The sequence below is a fragment of the Lates calcarifer genome, unplaced genomic scaffold (assembly GCF_001640805.2).
Source record: "Lates calcarifer isolate ASB-BC8 unplaced genomic scaffold, TLL_Latcal_v3 _unitig_947_quiver_1216, whole genome shotgun sequence".
NCBI lineage: Eukaryota > Metazoa > Chordata > Actinopteri > Centropomidae > Lates > Lates calcarifer.
This window is the reverse complement of record NW_026118114.1, coordinates 10,602-30,928: the sequence shown is the minus strand read 5'-3', so window position 1 is coordinate 30,928 and position 20,327 is coordinate 10,602. Positions and strand designations below refer to the sequence as shown.

The window sequence follows — 20,327 nt, the reverse complement described above, 5'->3', positions numbered from 1 at the left end:
ATATCTGTTGTGTTCTTCTTTTCAGCTTCACCCAGATCACAGCCTCTTCGATCAGGGAGTAAAGACAGACGGCACAGTGCAGCTCAGCCTGCAGATTATAACCAAACCAGGTACTGAGTCTACATGAAGTGTTTCAGAGATCAGCAGATATACAGTAATGTATCAGTGTTTGTCTCTAAATCTGTCATTTATGTTTTTTTCCCTTACTCAGGTGAAGAGAAGCTGAACATTTTGGAAATTGTGAAACCGGTCGAAACAGTGGAGGTGGTGATTGATCCGGATGCAGCAGGGGAGGAGGGTGCCCTGGTGGAGGAGGGTCAGCTCATTGCTGTGGAGAGGTCTGGCCTCACAGATGAGACATCAGAACAGGTTACACGCTGGGCTGCAGCACTTGAAGGCTACCGCAAAGAGCAGGTCCGCCTGGGCATACCATATGGTGAGGAACACTTACTGTGGTGAAAAACTGTAATTTAGTGAAAAAGGTGTGATTGTTAGTATATGAGGTTTCTCTCTTTCCCCTCAGACCCCTTGCTTTGGACAGCTGACCAGGTGATCCACTGGGCCGTGTGGGTGATGAAGGAGTTTAACATCGATGAGATGGAAATAGGCAGCATTCACATCCCAGGCCGAGAACTCTGCAGTTTCAGCCAGGAGGAGTTCCTTCAGAAAGTGCCCAATGGAGAGATACTTTGGAGTCACCTGGAACTCCTACGCAAATGTAAGTCAGAGGGAGCTGCTCTGGTTTTAGTGTTTGTGTGTTTCACAGTTTCAGCTGTCTTCATAGAAGTCAACAGAGGTAAACTGAAGGTTAAAGTTGCATCTCATTTGTGCAGAGAGAGCTTTTAACTTATTTCTTGTGTCCATTTCAGATGTGTTGGCCAGCCAGGATCAGTCTGGAGGTGATGCCACAGTCCTATTGATCACGTAAGTGCTCTTGTGAAAATTTAAATATGAAAGTTTTATATTTAACTCTGCTCAACCTGAAAATGCCCTCATAGGCACTCTGGGCTATGAACTGGATTCAGCAAGTCATGAGTTGCTTATGTTATCTGTCTGATGAAAATGACCACAGCGAACCCCTTTTCTCACCCACAGGGAAGAGATGTGATTTTTACAAAAAAAAAAAACCACTTCCTATTTATTTCACTACTCTGACTCAAAACTAGAACCAATTAGTCGATGGAAAAGAAAATGAATTGGCAAATATTTGGATAATTTTAATATTTTGAAGTAAACAATTGCAACAAGCATTTTTGACTATTCTATGAAACATATTAATCAATAATCAATAATGAAAACATCTAGCTACAACCCTACTAAAAAACATCACTAGTCATTTCTCCATTATCTCAACTTTTCCAGCTGTGCAGATAATCCCAGCTCAGGTGAGCACACCACCGCCATAAAGGTACTGAAGCAGAGCGTGGCCCCAGAACGCCGCGCATTTCAGGAGGAGAGGAGCGCAGCTCACCTGGCAACCGCACAGGTAGTACACATTACTCACGAGGAACAAATTTTCTAATTTTATAAAGCTTTTTTATTATGTTGTTGCTTTGCACATCGATTGGCCAGGTGTGTACAGATGTGAGGGAAGGGAGCACTCTAAGATCCAAGCTGTAACAATTATTCTATTAAGTGATCAGTAAATCTACAGGAAATTAAATGGAACATATTTTTGAACACTTTTTAAGGTCATGTTTTCCTTGTCTTATATGATGCTATTTGAAGATGTCGATCTTTAAGGCCTTAAAATATTGTCACATCTGAAATAAATGCAAATGCATCTCTCATTTTTCTGACTATTTAGAAGATTTGACCTGAAATCAAATGCTGTGTCTCTCTGGTGCCAGGTAACAATGGTCAGATCCAGCTCTGGCAGTTCTTGTTGGAGCTGCTGACAGACAAGGATGCAAGAGACTGCATCTCCTGGGTGGGCGAGGAAGGAGAGTTCAAACTCAACCAGCCTGAACTTGTGCTCAGAAATGGGGCCAGCGCAAGAACAAGCCTACCATGAACTACGAAAAACTCAGCAGAGCCCTCAGGTTTGTCTCTTCTGTTTATTTTCTAAAGGGATACTGTGGCTGAATTGTTAAATTTGATGATGCTCTCTGGTGGTTTTTATTTGTACAAGGAGATTCCAACTTTCATGTTCTTGTTTAGGTATTACTATGACGGGACATGATCAGCAAGGTGCAGGGCAAGCGCTTTGTCTACAAGTTTGTGTGCGACCTGAGGACTCTGATTGGCTACAGCGCTGCTGAGCTCACAACCTGGTGACCGAGTGCGAACAGAAGAAACTGGCTCGTATGCAGATGCATGGCATTGGTCAGCCCATCACTACAGTGACCTTGGCCACCACGACACTAGACAAGGACAGTTGAAGGAGACCGCAGCCAAAGTTAGCTCTCCACCACTGTCTGGAATCAAATCAACTTCATTCTTTTTCTGACACAGCTGTGTTCCTTAGGCACAGAAATGCAGGGCTGATTCCTGATCAGTCTGGATTATTAACTTTGCTAATGTCTCTCCAGTTTTAGTCCAGCTAGACTGAGACAGGTGATTTTTTTTTTCAGCTTTACTTTAATGCTAACCAAGAGAAGTGTGTTCAGGATGAGGTAGAGAATGTTTGTGTAATTACTGAGTGATGCTGTTATGACTGAATGCTTGAATGTGTGACTGAAAACCCACTTAGGAGCTTGGTGTAATGTGTCCCTTGTCTGTAGCCTAGGATGGTTTCCACTGTATATACCGGTACTTCATGTTTTTGATAGCCACAAGGGCAAGTGTATTTTCATATTTTCCATTTATAGAGGACCCTTTTTGTATTTTATTTAGTGTTTGTTCCCTAAATTGTTGGACCCTTTTTGTCCACTAGAGGAATAAAGTGGCAAGCATTTTTCTTAATGTCTGGGGATTCAGTCATTTCACCCTTGGGTTTTTAAAAATAAATTATTTATATATTTAAATCATAGTAACAGCCAGCCAGCCAGAAAAGTATATGTACATTCAAAATTTTATTCATGGTATAGTGAGTGTAGAAAGCTTTTTCTTACTCTAAGCAAATGGTTCATTTAACTACACACAGAGGAAGGTCACTGACTCAATGAGAGAAAAAAAGCATCTTTTTGTCACTAGCCTTCAAAGACACCCAGAGTGAGCATCAATACAAATTTTAAACATTCACCTGATTAAGAGCTTCAGTTAGTGTTTCTGTACGTGTGGACATAATGCGCAGAGGTGATATGTGTTGTATTTCTGTGGTATAAATGCACAATATGCATGTCACATTCATGTTGACTGGAGGTGGTGTGAATAACTTAATTAAGGGAATAAGGGAAATGTGTCTTTGTGCTGATGCAACATGTGCTCATCCTCCCACCATTAATGGGCCATTAAGAGACTGGATGACAGATGTGCAGATTGAGAAATATCCACCACAGGATAAACAGAAGCACTGTACATGTATACATAGAAAATGTAGAAAAATGTGCATGTGTGACTTAGTGAAGGAATGGAGAAGAAATGGGACCGTCTAGAGAGTTGCTCTGACCTTCATACTCCCACCAATCAAATACTTGCATGTTGACTCCAAAGTGCTGTACAATATTGCTGACAGTCAGAAATAGAAGAGAAGCATGAGAAAAGAAAGACTGATGAAAACAAACAAGGGAACGGTCAAGAGAGGCAGAGCTTGACAATGAAACTGGGCCTCTGGATCTCCTTCTTCCAAATATATACAATCAAGAGAGACGATGGAATGATGAGTCTGGAATGATACGCTTTCAGAAAAACCTCCATCCTGCATTTTAACCTTGATCTTCATTCTTAATAAAAACCCAATGTGCAGTGACAGTGTGAATTGGCATCAGGGACTTAACAGCAATAATATTTGGTGATAATAATCAACACTTTTTCCAAAATGACAGAGTGCATAGAACGCAAACAGTAACACGATCTTCTTCCTTTCGGATACTATTACACTTCATATATTACATACAGTATAGAGCATTTTGCCCATGCAGCTAACACAACAGTGAAGCATGGAGATGAGCATAAAGAGCCAAGATTCAGTTAAAGCAAGTCTGTGTGACAACAAAGCAGACCAGATTCTGAATACTCTTTTTCTTCTTCATATCACAAGATCACAAAGAAGACACTACAAATGTACAATCCCGCTAAAATATCTAGTATGAGGACCGCTCCTGAGGACCTCAACATAACTGTATCTGTCATCAATATTGCCATGCACTACATATACGTACAGCTAATCTCTGTCTTAATATATTACACATAAAAAAATCAGAAAACAAAACATTAAATGTTTTTCAACTTTTACATATTTTGATTATGTATATTTTTCTGCATTTTTTTCTTCCTTTTTTGAAAAACAAACCTGAAACACTTGGGCTTTAGTCGTGCGGAGAGGCGCTTTGAGAGCCCCTCCTCCCATTGCCAGCTCTAAGAGCCGTTACGTCATCCAACACAGCACAGCTGTCATCTGAGAGCAGGGGAGCAGGGATTTGTGGGACAGTTTGAGGAACAAACAGCTGGAGCGATGAAGGAGCGACTGGTAATTAAACTGCCGGGGTTTTACATGTTTCTGGTCTCAGCTGTGAGCACAGTACTGTGATTTCATATAAATAGTCAACAGGGGTGGTGGCTGTTCAGTACAAACACTATGAAGTTGTTGTTCTGATTGGCTGAATGGTGCAGTTGAAACAGGGTACCCTTGTTTGAACAAATGCAGGTAAATGTAAGCTCGGGGATTAAGAAGGCTTTGTTCCATGTCAGTTTCCTTTGGCCTAAACCCCTCACTGAGACATAAACTGGCACAAAGATTTCTTTGATCTTTTCCCTATCTTTCAAATAAGATAAAAATCAGCCTTGGCAGTAATCCTCACACCTTCCCTCCCCCCTCAACAAGGTGAGTGACTGAAGGTGTAGGGGCTGAAGGCAATGGACCCGAGTGGAACAGACCCTACAAGTTGTATGAGTGTGGGTAGGATACGCCTGAAGAAAATGGTGACGAGCAGTTCTTTAGTTCTGCATCTGCTCGAAGAATTTGTAGGTGGGGTTCTCGTAACCGTTCTGCTGCATCTTGGCCAGGTGACGCTCCTCTGGTGTCACTGCTGCATCCACCTGCCAACGTAATAAAAAACAAAAAGCTCAGTAAAAGAAAATTCATGTAGACAAATGAGAAACTATCCAACACGCATTCATTTGTTCCTTTTCTTTACCTCGATTACACCATGATGAATAGAAGTATACTGTTTCTTCCTCAGCATCACTAAGGTGATGACAATAACAGTTGCTATGACAACCCCTCCAACCATAAGTCCAATAATGGCACCTTTATTGGACCCCACATCTTCAGCGAAAAATACCTGCCATTGAAAAACAAAAGCTGTTTCTGTGCACAAATCACAGACCACTGCTGGACCAGAGCGAATAACTGATGAAGTGTGCTGTGCTGGAATCAAATGGATTTCATACCAGTTTTTGATGGTAAACTTCATAACCAGCATTTTGCCTCTCTTCAGTCTCCATCCGCACTTCTGGCATCTCCTCTGGCTTCAGAGCAGACACTGAAAGGAGAGGAGCACGTAGAAAAAATGTGTTATAAAAACAAACGTGCAAAGAGACATTTAGTGGTGAAATAAGATTTTGTCTTACATACAAGGCTGTATTTGTATTTATATTATGTGCAATTAAACTAATTCTCACACACAATTATGCAAACAATGGCAGAAAGTGATCTCAAACCTACAGGTGAGTGATATGGCAAAATAAATACTGCACATAGCACATACTTACCTTGATATTTATATTTATACAGTATTTACTTATTATTCAAGATCACACAGTAAACAAGCTATACCTATGTTACATTCAAGTGATTCCATTTGTTTGTTTGTGGTGGGAAAAATCCATTAAATTTTCAATAAGTTCTCCAATAAGTACTCTATATAGTCTATGTCCAATTTACATCAAGTAAAATCAAGCTCCAGATGTCCTAAACCTTTGTCCAAATAAATGAAAATAAATCAGATACTTCATTTTATTGTTCTGAGGTACTTTTAAAATTTTACATTTTATATTTGAAAGCAGCTTTATAAGTAAAATGTATTATTATAAGCATTAAATGGGTCCCTGTTTTGTTTTGCATGAGCGTGTGAATGCTATTCCATGTGTTGGTGGCAGTAATGTAAGATGTATAGCAAAGCACCAAGAACAGAAGTGTTAGCAGCCAAAATGTGCCTTTACAAATGTGTTAGAAAGGAAGGTAATGACTTCAGAAAACTGTATGTAACATAACCTTAACAAATTTGGTAAACTTGTTCCCACTTTTTTAAAAGATCAGACGACTCAATCAAAGGTCTTGCTGATAAATCACATAGTTCCATGTGTGCTTGCAGACATACTGCCATACACACTCACCAGGTCTTGTGGGCAGTCCTCTATCTGGAATTGGACGAGCATCAACAGGCTCAACTGCAACAAAAATAAAAAAGTAATTAAAAAAGGAGGATTCCGTATCAACTTGCAGTGTCAAATTATCCATCATTATCTGTCTATTCTCAATCCAAATTTCTTAAATGACATCTCATTACAACTCTAAACTTTATTAAGACTTATCAAGTATTTTAGTGCTGATGCCAATTTTCCACTGTGTTTATACTCAGAGTCAGTGATATGGTGAATATCTCATTTTATAACATGACAATAAGTCTCTGTATTCTGATCAATGGTGTGTCTGTGTGTTACCGTGGTTCTCTGTGTTGGGTTGGTTAAAGCTCTCAGGGTGGATGAAGCCGAGTCCGTCCAGGCCAGGGTCCATAGGAGCAGAGCTGTAGGCCTGATCAGGCATCAGAGCATCGTTACCGTAACTCACCCTGCCATCCACCTGCAAATACAGAGGAGCTTTAATCTGGATGTCAGGGAGGTAATCCAATCCTGATGATTATCTGCTAGAAACTGTGGAGTCAACTTGCAGAAAATTAATCATCTCAGAGTTTTAATCTTTTTTTGCCCTTCAGATACAGAATCCTCCGGAGAGATCATGTTTTGCCTGACGAATGTTTGATTTCTCTGCCTCTATTCATTCACTGTGCTCGATTCCAGTTGCCACTTACCAGTTTATATTCACACAAACTAAAAAATTCATTTTGTCTCTGCATTCTTGGTATTTCCTACTGTGCTCTGTGTCTGTATCTAAGCTTCTCTGCACATGGCTGTGTCGACTTTGTCTTGTATCATTCTGTGGAGGAGAGGTGATTCTATTTATATATAAGTGAGAGAGTCCAGTTTGTACAGGACGGACTCCATGCATATGTGAGTGGGTGCAGCTCAACTCACCCGCCCGTCGCTCTGCAGGGAAGAGACTTGCTGAGACAGCTCCGACTGAACTCTCTGCACTATAAGCGCTAGGAAGAAAGAGAAGAAAGAGAAAACAGTGAGTGAGGGAGAGAGACATCGTAATGATAGATGGGAGGACTAATAGTTGGGAGTGAGAAAGATTTTAAAAATGCACAGCAAATGAAGTTCATACAGCGTCCTGATGTCCTGATTAAAGATGCTGCGTTATCAGTACGCCATTCATCACTGGACTTCAGACATGCTGTAAAACTGGTTTTCATTCTCACTCAGCACTACAGGGGGTTGCAGGGTTTGTTAATTAATGCATTTTGTATACTCCCACAGCACATTTAACATGGTTTAATTACACTCCCTTTCTTGATATTGAGCAGATTGAGATTGATTTGGGACATCTGCAGTAGATTAAAACATCTTTATTGTGTGACTCCAATGTGGCATGCAGGGGGTGAGAGGCATTGTCAATAATACTGAGGAGTTTCCTCAGCATCCTCCTCTCTGCCACCTCCGCCAGTGACTCTGGTTCCACTCCCAGGACAGAACCAGCTTTCCTGATGAGCTTGTCAAGTTTATTGGCACTAGCGGCCTTCACCCTGCTGCCCCAGCACAGCGTAGAAGATGACGCTGGCCACCATTGACTGATAAAACATCTGCAGCATGGTTCAGCAGACAACAAAAGATCCAAGTCTCCTGAGAAAAAAATAGGCGACTCTGACTTTTCTTGTAAACAGCTTCCATGTTTTTAGTCCAGTCCAGTTTATTGTCTATGTGGACGCCCAGGTCCTAAGTCCACCACCAACTCCTTAGTTTTTGTAACATTGAGTTGAAGCTGGTTTAGTCTGCATCACTCCACAAAACCATCCACTACACTCCTATACTCAGTCTCCTGTCTCCTGCTGATACAGCAAACAAGAGCAGAGTCATCTGAGAACTTCTGTAGGTGGCAGGACTGTTAGCAGTATCTGAAGTCCAGGGTATAGAGTGAACAGGAAGGGAAATAGGACCATTCCCTGGGGTGTCCCTGTGCTGCTCTTGATAACATCTGACATGTTGTCACACATTGTGGCCAATGTGTGAGGTAGTTGGTGATCCAGGCCACTAGTGGAGCATTCACCTGCATGTCTAGCAGCTTATTACTGAGCAGGGCAGGTCAAATGGTGTTAAATGCACTGGAGAAGTCAAAAAGCATGACTCTCACAGTGCTGCCTGCCCTTTCCAGGTGAGTGTAAGCTCTGTATAACAGAAAAATTATGGCATCTTCTACTCCAATATGGGGCTTGTAAGCAAACTGCAGGAGGTCCACTGATGGCTTGACAGCTGGGCGGAGGTGCTTCAGGACCAGCCTCTCCAGGGATTTCATGACATGTGAAGTCAATGCCACTGGTCTGTAGTCATTTCAGTCAGTTTTTTCTTGGGCACAGGAACTAGGCATGATGTTTTCCACAGGGCAGGAACAGTCATGGTGCTCAGGCTCAGGTTGAATATGTGCTGAAAAACCACACACAGTTGAGTAGCACATCCTTTCAGCAGTCTTTTTTCCATGACCAGTGATGGTTCTTATACCACTCCACACCTCCCTTGAGTTGTTTTGCTGTGGCTTGCTCTCCAGCTTACTCCTGTAACAGTCCTTGCCCTCAGCAATCTTATCCCTCAGTTCTGCCTGGGACTTCTTCATCTTCACCTTGTCTCTGCTCCTGAAGGCAGCATTCTTCCTGTTCAGTGCTGTTTTAATGTCCTTAGAGACCTGGGGTTTGTTACTGGGGAAACAGCGCACAGGTCCAGTGTTCTGTTTTCCCTGGTCTTACACTCCACAAACTGTTTGAAAGTGGGCAGGGATGTTGTCAGGGTGACTTGGTTGAAGTCCCCAGAGATTGTCTCCCACCAGCCAGGCCACTTTTTTGGAGGCTCATCAGCTGATCCCTTGTATAAACAATTGAGCCCTGGCACACCTCTGCCAGGACGGGGCTCATCATACGAACACAGCTCACAGTTGCACGTACTAAAAAATCTATATAAGGCCTATAGAGGTCAGAAAATAAAGTGTAACAAGTAAAAAAAAAAAAAATAAATAAATAAAAACACAAGACAACGAGAACTACTCTGGCAGGCTGCCAAAAGTCGGCACCAAAGTCGAGGTGACACAACTTTTCATTTTCAGACTTGAGATGTGATTTATTAAATGGCAAGGTTTACATGTGCTGTTAGGTGTGTGTCAGATGTATGTAGACATGTTTAGACAACACTGCTGTGATTTAGAACATTTAGATACAAAGGTGCAAATCCTAACGTCACATCACTGCCCAGACATGTCAAAAGCAGTCATTCATACATTAAGAATTGAGTATGAGATCAATACTTACCAACTTGGTTCTGAATCTCATTTGCAACACTGGGAACTTTGTAGAGCAGACCCAGTGACTGATTCATCCTCTCATCTATCACACGTAGATGGGTCAAAACCTACAGGTCAGAAGAAGGGGGATTAAGTTCCAGTGTAAAAAGAAAGCAAAAAGGTTAAAAAACGAATCTCTTCCAATTCACCAAACATAACTTTCTATGTGAAGATCTACCTAATTGTTGCCCTCTTCATATTATTTAAGCTTTACTGCAGCTTGAGGTTTTGACTGTGAGGTGGAGTACCTGGGGTCGGATCTGTGCAGCCTTCTTTGGGTCGACTGTGCGGACGTGCTCGTAATGTTTCAGTGTGTGCTGCCTGTCCTTCTGCTCTGCACGGACGTACTTCTTCAGCAGACCCAACACCTGACGGGGCTGGTGGTGGCAGTGTTGTATGGTGTTAGTGTGCTGTCTTTATTTTTCATATACTTAATTATATTTCTTGCAGAGCAGCATGACGCGTCACTGAGAAAGCTTTTGTTAGCTGCGTCTAAACTCTGCCATTAAATGAATTCCTTTGTGCACACACCCATGACATCATGTAATGGCTCTCTTAATTGAAAAGGCCTGTATGTGGATAAAGGTAAGCATGATTGCATACCCGTGGAGGGTTGGCCTGAAGGGCGCTGAGATAATTTTCCAGAGCAAGGCGACGGCGGCTGTTGAGCAGAGCTTCCACCCGCGCCATGTGAGTTTCCACCAGCTGCTGCCTCTCTCCTGCTGCTTCCTGCTCAAGAGCCTCCACCTTCTCCTGGAAGTGCTGCATTGCAAAGATGCAACAATGACCACTATTACCACTACTTTTCACTGAGTAACCTATGAACTATAACCTAACAACACTGTGAAATAAATTACACATTTTCCAGGTTTTATATCAAAACATCTCTTTTATCTCTTCCTGTAAAATATTAAATTATTTTCAATGACTCATCTTGAACCTGAGGGAAAATGCATATATTTATCTGATCTATAAATATCCAGATCCTGCTGCCTCAGGAAAACCAGGGCCATCACAAGAGACCCCTAACACCCCGCCCACCACCTGTTTGACCTATTGCCCTCTGGATGGTGCTTCAGGTCAATCAAGTCTCACACCACCAGACTCACAAACATCTTCTTCCCCTGGAACCAGAACCAAGGACACTCCATCCACCTCGCACCTTAAAGTGTCCTAGTCTGTTTCTTGCACAATGCTATGTGTATGTAAACTGTGTAAAATTAGTGTAGATTTTTGTATTTTTTATATTTTTGTATTTTTGTATTATTTGTGTACTTTTTGTATTTCTTATTGTATATTATTTCTTCTATAGTGCACTGTTTGTCTTTGTGGAACACCCACAATTTCGTTGTACAATTGTACAATAAAGCCTATTGTATTCTATTTATTAAAAACACCTTCCACTTTTACAAATGATGGGATCGTACATACACAAAACAGAAGTTGTGGTGTGTGTCCTACCTGGATGACAGCTTTCTTGTCAGCACGAGGAAGGTTCTTGGCCTGTCTCTCAGCCTCCTCCCACTCCCTCATCACCTGAACATAAAGAGCATCATGTCAGGGATAAAAGCAACCGTTTCATACTGACAAATTCAGGCTTTGTAATCAGAAAGTAAACACTGACCCAGACACACACACACACACACATGCGCACACACACCTGGGACATCTTTTCACGGTGTTTGGCCTCTAGGCTTTCCTTGGCCTTCTGGAAGTCAGCGTGTTCGTTGTCGTCACCTGGAGATTCAAGGTAACGATCCACAGCGTCTGGAGGACTGGGGGCCATGGTGGGCACTGGGGGAGAATGGAGGAGTAGTCAAATGCAGGGCAGGGGAGAAAACAGTATGATGTGACACAGAGTGACACACAGAATAAGAATATCAGTAAAGTGGATGCATCCACAGCAAATGCAGGAAAAACACTGATCCCAGTGAGTCTGAAACACACAATGCATTCCAGAGAGGCAACATTACACAGAGTTTCAGTTCAAGACACATAACTGCAATTAGTTTAAACACATGTTAATGACATTTAATAGGTTAAGTTCACACAGAAAATTATTTTAATACATAAAAGAGAGTTTAAGAGAGACAAAGATTATCAGGAGACAGATGGTGGTAAATTTCCCAGTATGTTTAGTTGTCCATCTTTGTTTAATGTGGGAGCCGGGAGATAAGATGAAAAGTGCCGTGTCAGGATCAGGGCAGACGCTGGATGGAAACAGCAAATCAACCCATTAACCTTTAACAACACTCTCCCACACACACACGCATACCACAGCTATCAGCACACTCAGATGGTTAAAAAATATTGATGACACTGTCATAGAGCCACCACTCCCAGGCCAGACTACGACTACACAACTGCAACAGCAGAGATGAGACCTTACGTCTGCATGTTACAGTGGACGGCATGCAAGCACACGTGCACAGAAATACATGCAGATGCACACTGACATTGAAGGTTCAGTATTTACACTGTCTTGTCCACATGCTGCAAGAAATATCAGCTCATGTTACTCGTTAGAAAATGATGAAAAGAGTAATTAAATGATGGTGATGCTTTATGTGAGAGTGAAGGACAGAGCATCATGGCTGCTTTCCAAGAGGGACACTCACTTGATCTACTTTGATCTGCCTTTTTTCCTTTCATTTTCTTTTTATTGCAATGTTCAAACATCATCAAAGAACTAATGACGTTATTTATGTAAAATGGCTGTTCTTGAACGTTTTTAAAGGACACAGCTGGTGATAATCTTTACTTTTCTTATTATCAACAAATCCAAAAGAAACAGCAAAACCAGCAATGAACTGATCAGAGTAACAAGTATGTTTGTGTAGCCACTCTCTGATGCGCTACCAATGCAATTGCTGTATTTTTTTAAAGTTAATCCCACATAACTATTCTGGTTGCCACAAACATTTACAGAAACTCAACTGTGTATCACTCCACAACTAACAATAGACCCCAAAAGATGCTGTGTTTACCTCTGTTTGGGTAACATTTGCTAAAAACCTACAGTATCCAGCTGCTTAAGTGAATAATAACTTACACATTTTTTGATAATTAAAGGAATAGTTCAACATTTTTGGATGCCCTAAACTTAGATGAGGAGACTGAGCCCCCTCTTATGCCTCTCTACTATGAAGCTACTGCTAGCAGTTTGTTTGGTTACCTTAGCTTAGTGTAAAGAATGGAAACAGTCAGGCTAGCTGTTTCTCTCTGGTCTCAGTCTTCATACTAAGCTAACTGGCTACAAGATACAAGAGTGGTATTGATCTTATTACTTATTTTGACAACAAAGCTGATAAGCCCCTTTTCATGAGATTTGTTGGAAACAGGAAATAATATAGAATCTCACCAGCCATATATTTTTAGACTATGACTTTGCTTCATCTTTACCGCAAATTAGAGAACACTTTTTTTGCTTTAATGAGAGGAGCACGAACATAGACACTTAAATTATATATATAAACATAATGCGTGATGTCTGGGAAATGTGTGATTTCATGGTCCTCAACTCATTTGTCACTCTGCTATTCCTTACCAGTCAATGTAACATTTTTATCTTGCTGAGAAATGAATCCTGCAAAGCTTGAAACAAGTCTAGAGAATGAGCAACCAAATCCACAGCGCTCTACGTGGTTAAGAGCCATCAGACACTCAGGACAGGGAGGAACAGAGAAAGCAAATGAGACACAGAGACGATCTGCAGCAGCCTGAGGACAGGAATCAGGCTTGCGGTGTGGACACTTCAAGGTTTAGATGGCTCTGGTCCTAGGACTTACACGAGCTGCTGCAGACAGCCAGGCAGTACTCCTCCGATTCAAAGTTATTCCTGTTGCCCCCACAGCCCCCAAACAAGAAGGGAGCACAGCGGCCCTTCTCAGGCACGAAGTACCAGCGCTCCAGCATGGCATGACACGGGCCTGACTCAGCACGGGCCCAGCACACAGCTGAGATATGTGCACATAGGCAAACATAAATTCAAAATGGATGCAAAAAATGAATGCAGCTTGTGAATTTCATGGAAAACATAAAACTGTCACCTGTTATGTGATCAGCAAACAACACATTAAAGAAAAAAAACAACCATTGATTGAACACATGTAAAGAAAAGGGTGTGTGTTCACTTGATTTCTTACCTCGAACAACTTCTTCAACTGATTCGGTGGTAGTGGTGGTAGTGGTCGTCATAGCAATGTTAGCACTGCGCTCATCGCTATCCCGTTCATCAGTCACGTCATCATCTTCACCTTCATCACCATCTCCGTTCTCATCCCTTTCAAAAGCTTCTGCCTGTTCATCCTCATCTTCATCACCTTCTGCGGTGGCAGGCTCCGTGTCTGCCGGACGTGACATGCTGCGAAGAGAGCAGCTGGTTCAGTATTTGTATTAATGTGTGTGTGTGTGTGTTTCTGGTAATGAATGATCAATGCAAGTGCTGATACCTGTTATCAGAGTATTCGGTCTCAGCTCCGCCCCACCAGACGTCTGACTCCTCTCCCTCTAGCTCTGTGCTGTCTGACTCTTGATCTGCCTCCACTGGACAGCAGACAAACTCCACTCCTCGGAAACGGTCAATTCCACATGGCAACAGCATCCCGTAGTCATGGAGATTCATGGTGCGGTCTCCGCAGGACTAATTTTAATAACACATATTAATCATAACATCCTACAGCTCTTCCATATGAACACACATATGAACAACATCCAAAATGAAACCACACAACGTTCAGTTACTTCAGTCCTCATACTGTAGCTCTGATGCACAGATTATCTATTATAATAGAGGGGTTAAAAAAAATATCAATGGCTGACAGAGAATTGTCTTTGAGAGCGACTGCACATTAATGAATAATCAGAGTGGAGCAAGAATAAAAGAAACACAAGTCAGAACAAAGTGGCAGAACAGGTTTACAGCAGATACAAGTGGGGGAAGACGAAATTAAGGAGTGCTGAGTCATTCAGTGCAAACCAAAAATTAAGACATAGAACAAAAAAGCCATCAGTAGATATAATTATACTGGGAGCATGATGTACAATATGAAGTTCATATAGAGAAATTGCTCTCTTGCTGTTTCTTCTCACCTCTTTGGCTACAGTGTGCCAGTGCAGGTGGCTCTCACACTGGTCCATACGCTCCTGGTGCAGGAACTTACACTTGTCAGGAACAAGCAGGGCATCACTCACAAACTCCCCAACTGCAACATGAATATACTTTTGTTTGTTACAAGTAATTAGCATACTCATTCACACATGCATTCATACAAACAAGCTCGTCCAGTAACATACACATGTGTCAGTAAACTTGCTCACCCAGGCAGCGGTATGGCACCACAATGTGTGTGTGACTGCGGAACTGCTTGCGGCCTTTCTTGCTCCAGTTCTGGATGCTGACAGGCTGGTTGGCTTCCACAACATTTGTGATCTGCAACTCTGGGTACACCTGGAGAACAGTGAGAGATTTATGTTTTTTCTTACTACATCCTTCCTGCTCTGTTTACTTGCTGTCTCTCTATCTGTCCCTATCTCTTTGTCTGTCTCTGCACTGCTGTCTCACTCCATTTAAATACCTCTTGGCAGTACTGCAGGATGCCCTCCTTGGTGCCGATGCAGCTCTTAGTGCCAGAAGGATCAGACTCCCATTTGCCAGTCTGCACATTGATGTGCATATTGAGCTTCCCACAGAACATGGCAACCTGGGGCTCAGTTAGTAAACCCACAGAGTCATCAGCGGGCACCTGGACAGACAAGGGAAGAGAGAGGACAAGAATGAAGATGATTTGTACCAAACTGGCTAAGTATAACTTACCCATAAATACCCATATATTCTGCTTTCTTTCACATACAATCCTGCACAGACATCTGTCTCTTCATCCAGCACTGGAATTAGTGAATAATGAGGACAAAGGTCTTTTTAAATTACTCCATAATACCACATCCTTCTTACTCATTTTGTTTTTACCAAAACAGTGAAACAAAAACAGACAAACTGCAGCAGTAAGCAGTGGGTGCATGAACCAATGCCCGGCTGAACACGGGGACTACTACAGAAAATATAACAATAACACTAGCTTTAAACTAGTTATATCTGTGTATCAGTCCATATGAAGCTGTTCATGTAACACATCACCAGTTAACGTACTTTGAGGAATGTCCCCATGTTAACATTAAACGGATGGCTATATCAAACCATGTGGTGCCATTATATTGCTTCTGTGCTTATTAGTCTAGGATTACAATTTGATAACCAGTCTGACCTGGTCTGACATCTAAGAATAAGCTGAAAAAGGCCCCTATAACTGTGGGAGTATGTGGCAGCAAGTCTTAACAGAGCACAAAGGTTATCACATCTAGGTTTTGGTGCTGCAGGGCCTGTGTGACTCTTTCTATCGTGACTCAGCCTTCAGCCTAGAAACGTGTAAAGCTACAAAACAAACTGTGAAAATCTCTGTATGACCCCACACTGTACACAAATATTACAGTAAAGATGTTAACTATAATATGACAAGAATATAGTGACAGCATAGCAGACATAAAACTCAACACTAGGCACAGTTATGGCATATGGTGATATTTGTACGGGAAAGTCGTTGACTGCTACATTTAAAAGTGTGTCCTGCATAATTCGTTCTGTAGAGATATTTTTCACTGCAGCAAAGGAGGATTTGGCTGGGGAGGCAACAGAAGATGAGTTAGTATTGAGTCTGCACTACAGAGAAACTCTTTCAAAATAACTTGCGTCCCTAAATGCAGTATGGTTATGAATAAACAATGCTATGCATCTAATGACTTGCATGTTGCAATGTAAGCCCTGTTCATCCTATTTCTAGTTGGTCCTGAGTTGTGTATTCCTCTGTGGTCCTGCACAGCAGCAGCAACGGCAAGCTGCAGGCGCCATCTTGCTTGTGTCAAACTAAAAAGCCTGCATCTTTTTTCCATTTTCCTCAGCAATATCACCACCCTGCAGCTGCACCGCTGTTGCTGGACCAGCTGGGCCAGGTCGACGCAGCAGCAGCACCGAACAACACACTCCACATTAGCATTGCTAAGCGCTTATGTCGCCATCAGATTGGTTATTCACACCAAAGCTGAAGTGCTTGTTTTGTATTTGACAGATACAGTTGGTGTAGTATTTGTCTGAACCCATGTTTTAACCGAACTAGCTGACTGATATGTTAGCACATAACGGTTGCCATGCCAATCCGTATTCAGTTTATAGAAAAAGCTAGCTAACGTTAGCTTTCTAAACCGTATTCACTGCTCTAGTTAGGTAATTTAACTTCGCTATCTCACTAGCAATAGAAGATAACCGCCGCTAACTACTATAACTGAGCATTATAAGAGGACTGCGTTAAAAAAACAAACACCGCAAAACAAACAAAAACATGTCAAGGGCCACGCTGTCAATCACTGACATCTAACGGTAGGCCCTGGTGGATTTGATTTGCTAATTCTACGCAGTAAATCTGTATACGCCGTTAACCTGGCGTATCGTTGAACTCATGAAACAAAATCTTTAATGACTGTCAGGGGACATGAATTTACTGAATCAGACATAGTGTCGGCCTCGGATAAGCCAAGCACTATTGTTATTCTGTAAAGGCTGCACAGCATTCGTGTTATCACTGGGACAATATAACCAACGCAACAACATCAGTTACGTTTACATTATAACCGTTATTTTTTTAGAACGTCGTTGTCCGTTTGACGTGGCGGCCTGTTGTGGTCTGCCCGGTGCGGCTTCAGTAGAGGCCTGCCGCAGACGAGTAGAGCCAGGCATCTGCTCGCCGACGCTGAGGTTTCTCCGCTGTACTCACCTCGGATGAAAGCGTCAAGGTCGCCAACAGTAACAGCAGACACGCCGTGTGCTCTCCCATGCCGTCCTCCTGGTATCCAGCACCCCCGTTATGTTCACGATTTTTCCGTGGGTAAAAAACGAACATGCACATACAAATAAGTTAACGCAGGTGGTTATATGTGTCGACGCAGCGGAGGCTAAAGTGTTCCGATCCCGCTGTTCCCTCCTCCCAGCTTTGCTCCCGTCGGTGACGGCTGGAGGAGTGTGACGGAGATTGGCTGAGTGTGCGTCTGCGTGTGTAAGCAAATATTTAACCTAAAGCTTGTCCACCCATTCAATTAATAAGATGTGCACATAACATTCTTAAGAAAATAGTGAAGCAGTACTGAAAATAATGATATCACACTACCCATGTTGTTCGATTAATGCAGACAGAAAGTAAAATAGTTTTTAATGTCCTGAGAGGTAGGAGGCGGATAATTTTTCTGTGGCCAATGCCATCTAATTTCCCTTATTTCCGGACACACTCTCTGCTCTTGTACAGCCTGTTGCTTTCACTTGTCCCACATGGCGTACGTGTACGGACTGCTTTATTTTTCACGGCACAGGGATTTTTAACCAGATATGGCGGATCTTGACATTTAAACAAAACAGTAACGAGACATAGAGCAGACTAGAGTAATACTGTTAGAAATTGCTGTATCGTCAACTTTTGCGGATTTTTTCCTTTAGATTTCTTCCATTAGTCCTGATCCACCCGCAGACCGCAACATGACAACATTTCTGGGAATGTTAGTGATGTTCATGATCATCATTGTCAAAGGTAAGATTGCATATGATTCACTCCGAGTCACTCAATGCTAATGTTAAGTTTGCCGCTGTCTTTCTGAAATTAAAGTGGGACTATATTGTAAATACTTTGTATACCCTTATACAGAATAACAAAATAAACGTTAAGTATTCTTATAAAATCTACACGAGTCTACATGTAACATTTGATTGCTGACATGAGCAGTAGATATACTGAGTCTATTGCCCGTGTAACCTACTTTAGATCTCGAGTTTCAATGGTGGGGAAGTATGTTATTGACTAAAGTTGACTGACGTAGGTTTTTGCATTTTCTGCTGCGTAAAACAGTTTGTTTCCACATTTAGTCCTGTGGAGAAGTTCATCCAAATGCATGACCACTGCCCTTTAATCGAAACACATACCACGAACTATGTGTCCTCTTATTTCAGTTCTTGTAAGAGTTGAAGTGGGATTAATTACAAGATATTCAAGTGGTACATTAATCGAATTTTATAAACATTTGTCGGATTCAATACTATACTGGTTGGTTTGCATTGATGTCCTTTTGGTTCATAAGATTGTACTTTTAAATTTTATGTTGCATGTTTTTGGCCTTACCTCTCAGCATCTTTGGACATGTTGGAAATAAAAGTTCTCACTTTAACAACATGTTATCCCTTGATAACATGACACAGCTTTTTACAAAAGATGTTGTGATGAAATCTTTGAATACTTTGTGATTACTGTTGTATAGATTATTTAAAAACTAACTTATAGGTGAGGGCATTTTATTAAATCATACAAATGCCAAAACATTTATATTCTTTACTTGCCACTTTAATTTTAATTACACCATATACTTGTTAGAGTTTCTATACAGCATCAAGGTTTTGCTTCAGTGAAAAAGTGTGTTTACAAAGAGAGAGTCTTGGCTTGTCTGTCCAGTATTTTTGTTTTAGTAATATTTAGGTAAAATTTTTCTCATTGTTTTGTGTTTTGAAGATCTAAGTAATAGACATTCCCTTTCATTTATTTTCTCCATTAATGTACTTGGAGAGAAACAAAAGTCTGCACTGTCTGACAAAGAGTGGCTCTGCAGTCGTGTTTGAACTACAGGGCACAGGGTCATAGTTACTGAAACTGGGCCCTATTGATAAGATCTACACAATAGTTAGCAGAATGGAGGAATGGATTACTAATTTATATTTTAACTTGTGACTTTAATATCTGAATATCAGGCACTGGGCATTGGATCGTCCAATAACAAAGCACCACTCAGGTTCAGATCGGGGAGGCTGTTCCTCCCAAACACGCCCCTCCAGATTTCCCCATCGTCGCCCACATGAGCATTGAAGTCCCCCAACATAACTTATTTTCAAAAATCACAAACATGAGCTCCCCTGACTTGAAGCCCTCAAACTATCCAGAGAGCCATTTAATTTTTTTTTTTTAATTAAAAAACATAATGGAAACTCACTGTGTCTCTACTACATGTTAAGTCATGGTTGTTACTCTAGATAAGAATCTGTAAAAATGATAAAGGTACACATCCAATGCAGTCCTTACAGTATGATGTAAGAGCAGCCTCTTCAAGCCAAGTTACGTCAAGGGGTTTTCCAATCTGCACAGCATTCAACATCTAATATTAGACCACAGATTAAAACGAGCAAGAACTTCCAGGACATCACATGTGCCTCATCTCATTTTCAAAGCTTTTTAATGTGTTATTTATTGCTGTTTTAGTTATGGCAAGGGTGAAAGTTAGAGGTTAGTATCTGTGAAATGAAGTGTGAAATGATGGGAAAAGCAATAGATGTGTAGTGATTACACACAAAATAACTAATTTGGTGAAAAGAGGCTGGAACAACCCTGAGGATCAAGATCCAGATTCCAGAAACATCTGGAATGGCGCGCCAATAACTTGGGGAGAGGGAGATGAAGATGATGGGAAAACAGGAAGAGAGAGA

General features: G+C 41.6%; 2 protein-coding genes across 3 annotated transcripts; one reads left to right on the top strand and one right to left on the bottom strand.

The window, feature by feature from the left end:
* Positions 1 to 19: 19 nt before the first annotated feature.
* Positions 20 to 3,859, top strand: LOC108880488 (GA-binding protein alpha chain-like; the record flags this gene model as incomplete). The annotated part of the gene is given in 11 exon segments (XM_051069414.1): positions 20 to 110; positions 212 to 436; positions 524 to 718; positions 870 to 924; positions 1,073 to 1,104; positions 1,409 to 1,486; positions 1,851 to 1,970; positions 1,973 to 2,042; positions 2,161 to 2,171; positions 2,174 to 2,263; positions 2,266 to 3,859. Coding segments are annotated over 11 exon segments (1,083 nt in total), but the record flags the coding sequence as incomplete, so codon positions are not given.
* Positions 2,996 to 17,862, bottom strand: LOC108880489 (amyloid-beta A4 protein). 2 transcript variants are annotated; one of them, XM_018672027.2, is made up of 18 exons: positions 17,590 to 17,862; positions 15,343 to 15,510; positions 15,086 to 15,215; positions 14,858 to 14,970; positions 14,218 to 14,408; positions 13,912 to 14,129; positions 13,555 to 13,722; positions 11,427 to 11,560; positions 11,228 to 11,302; positions 10,370 to 10,528; positions 10,015 to 10,143; positions 9,735 to 9,834; positions 7,357 to 7,424; positions 6,766 to 6,904; positions 6,439 to 6,492; positions 5,494 to 5,585; positions 5,238 to 5,384; positions 2,996 to 5,139 (listed from the first exon to the last, which is right to left on the bottom strand). In XM_018672027.2, exons 1-18 carry the CDS (start codon positions 17,719 to 17,721, stop codon positions 5,038 to 5,040), a joined length of 2,319 nt encoding a protein of 772 aa, XP_018527543.1. In that variant the 5' UTR covers positions 17,722 to 17,862; the 3' UTR covers positions 2,996 to 5,037. The 2 variants fall into 2 exon arrangements, with proteins under 2 accessions (XP_018527543.1, XP_018527544.1); XM_018672028.2 differs by lacking the exon at positions 13,555 to 13,722 and having other exon boundaries at positions 17,590 to 17,858.
* Between the last annotated feature and the right edge of the window lie 2,465 nt (positions 17,863 to 20,327).

Bases quoted from the DNA above. Each gene is read 5' to 3' on its own strand.
- LOC108880489 (XM_018672027.2), bottom strand. From the start codon at position 17,721: ATGTGCATGTTCGTTTTTTACCCACGGAAAAATCGTGAACATAACGGG. The intron at 6,493-6,765 runs GTAACACACAGA...TTTTTGTTGCAG, and splicing joins ACCCAACACAGAGAACCACG to TTGAGCCTGTTGATGCTCGT. The intron at 5,140-5,237 runs GTAAAGAAAAGG...TTACGTTGGCAG, and splicing joins TTCATCATGGTGTAATCGAG to GTGGATGCAGCAGTGACACC.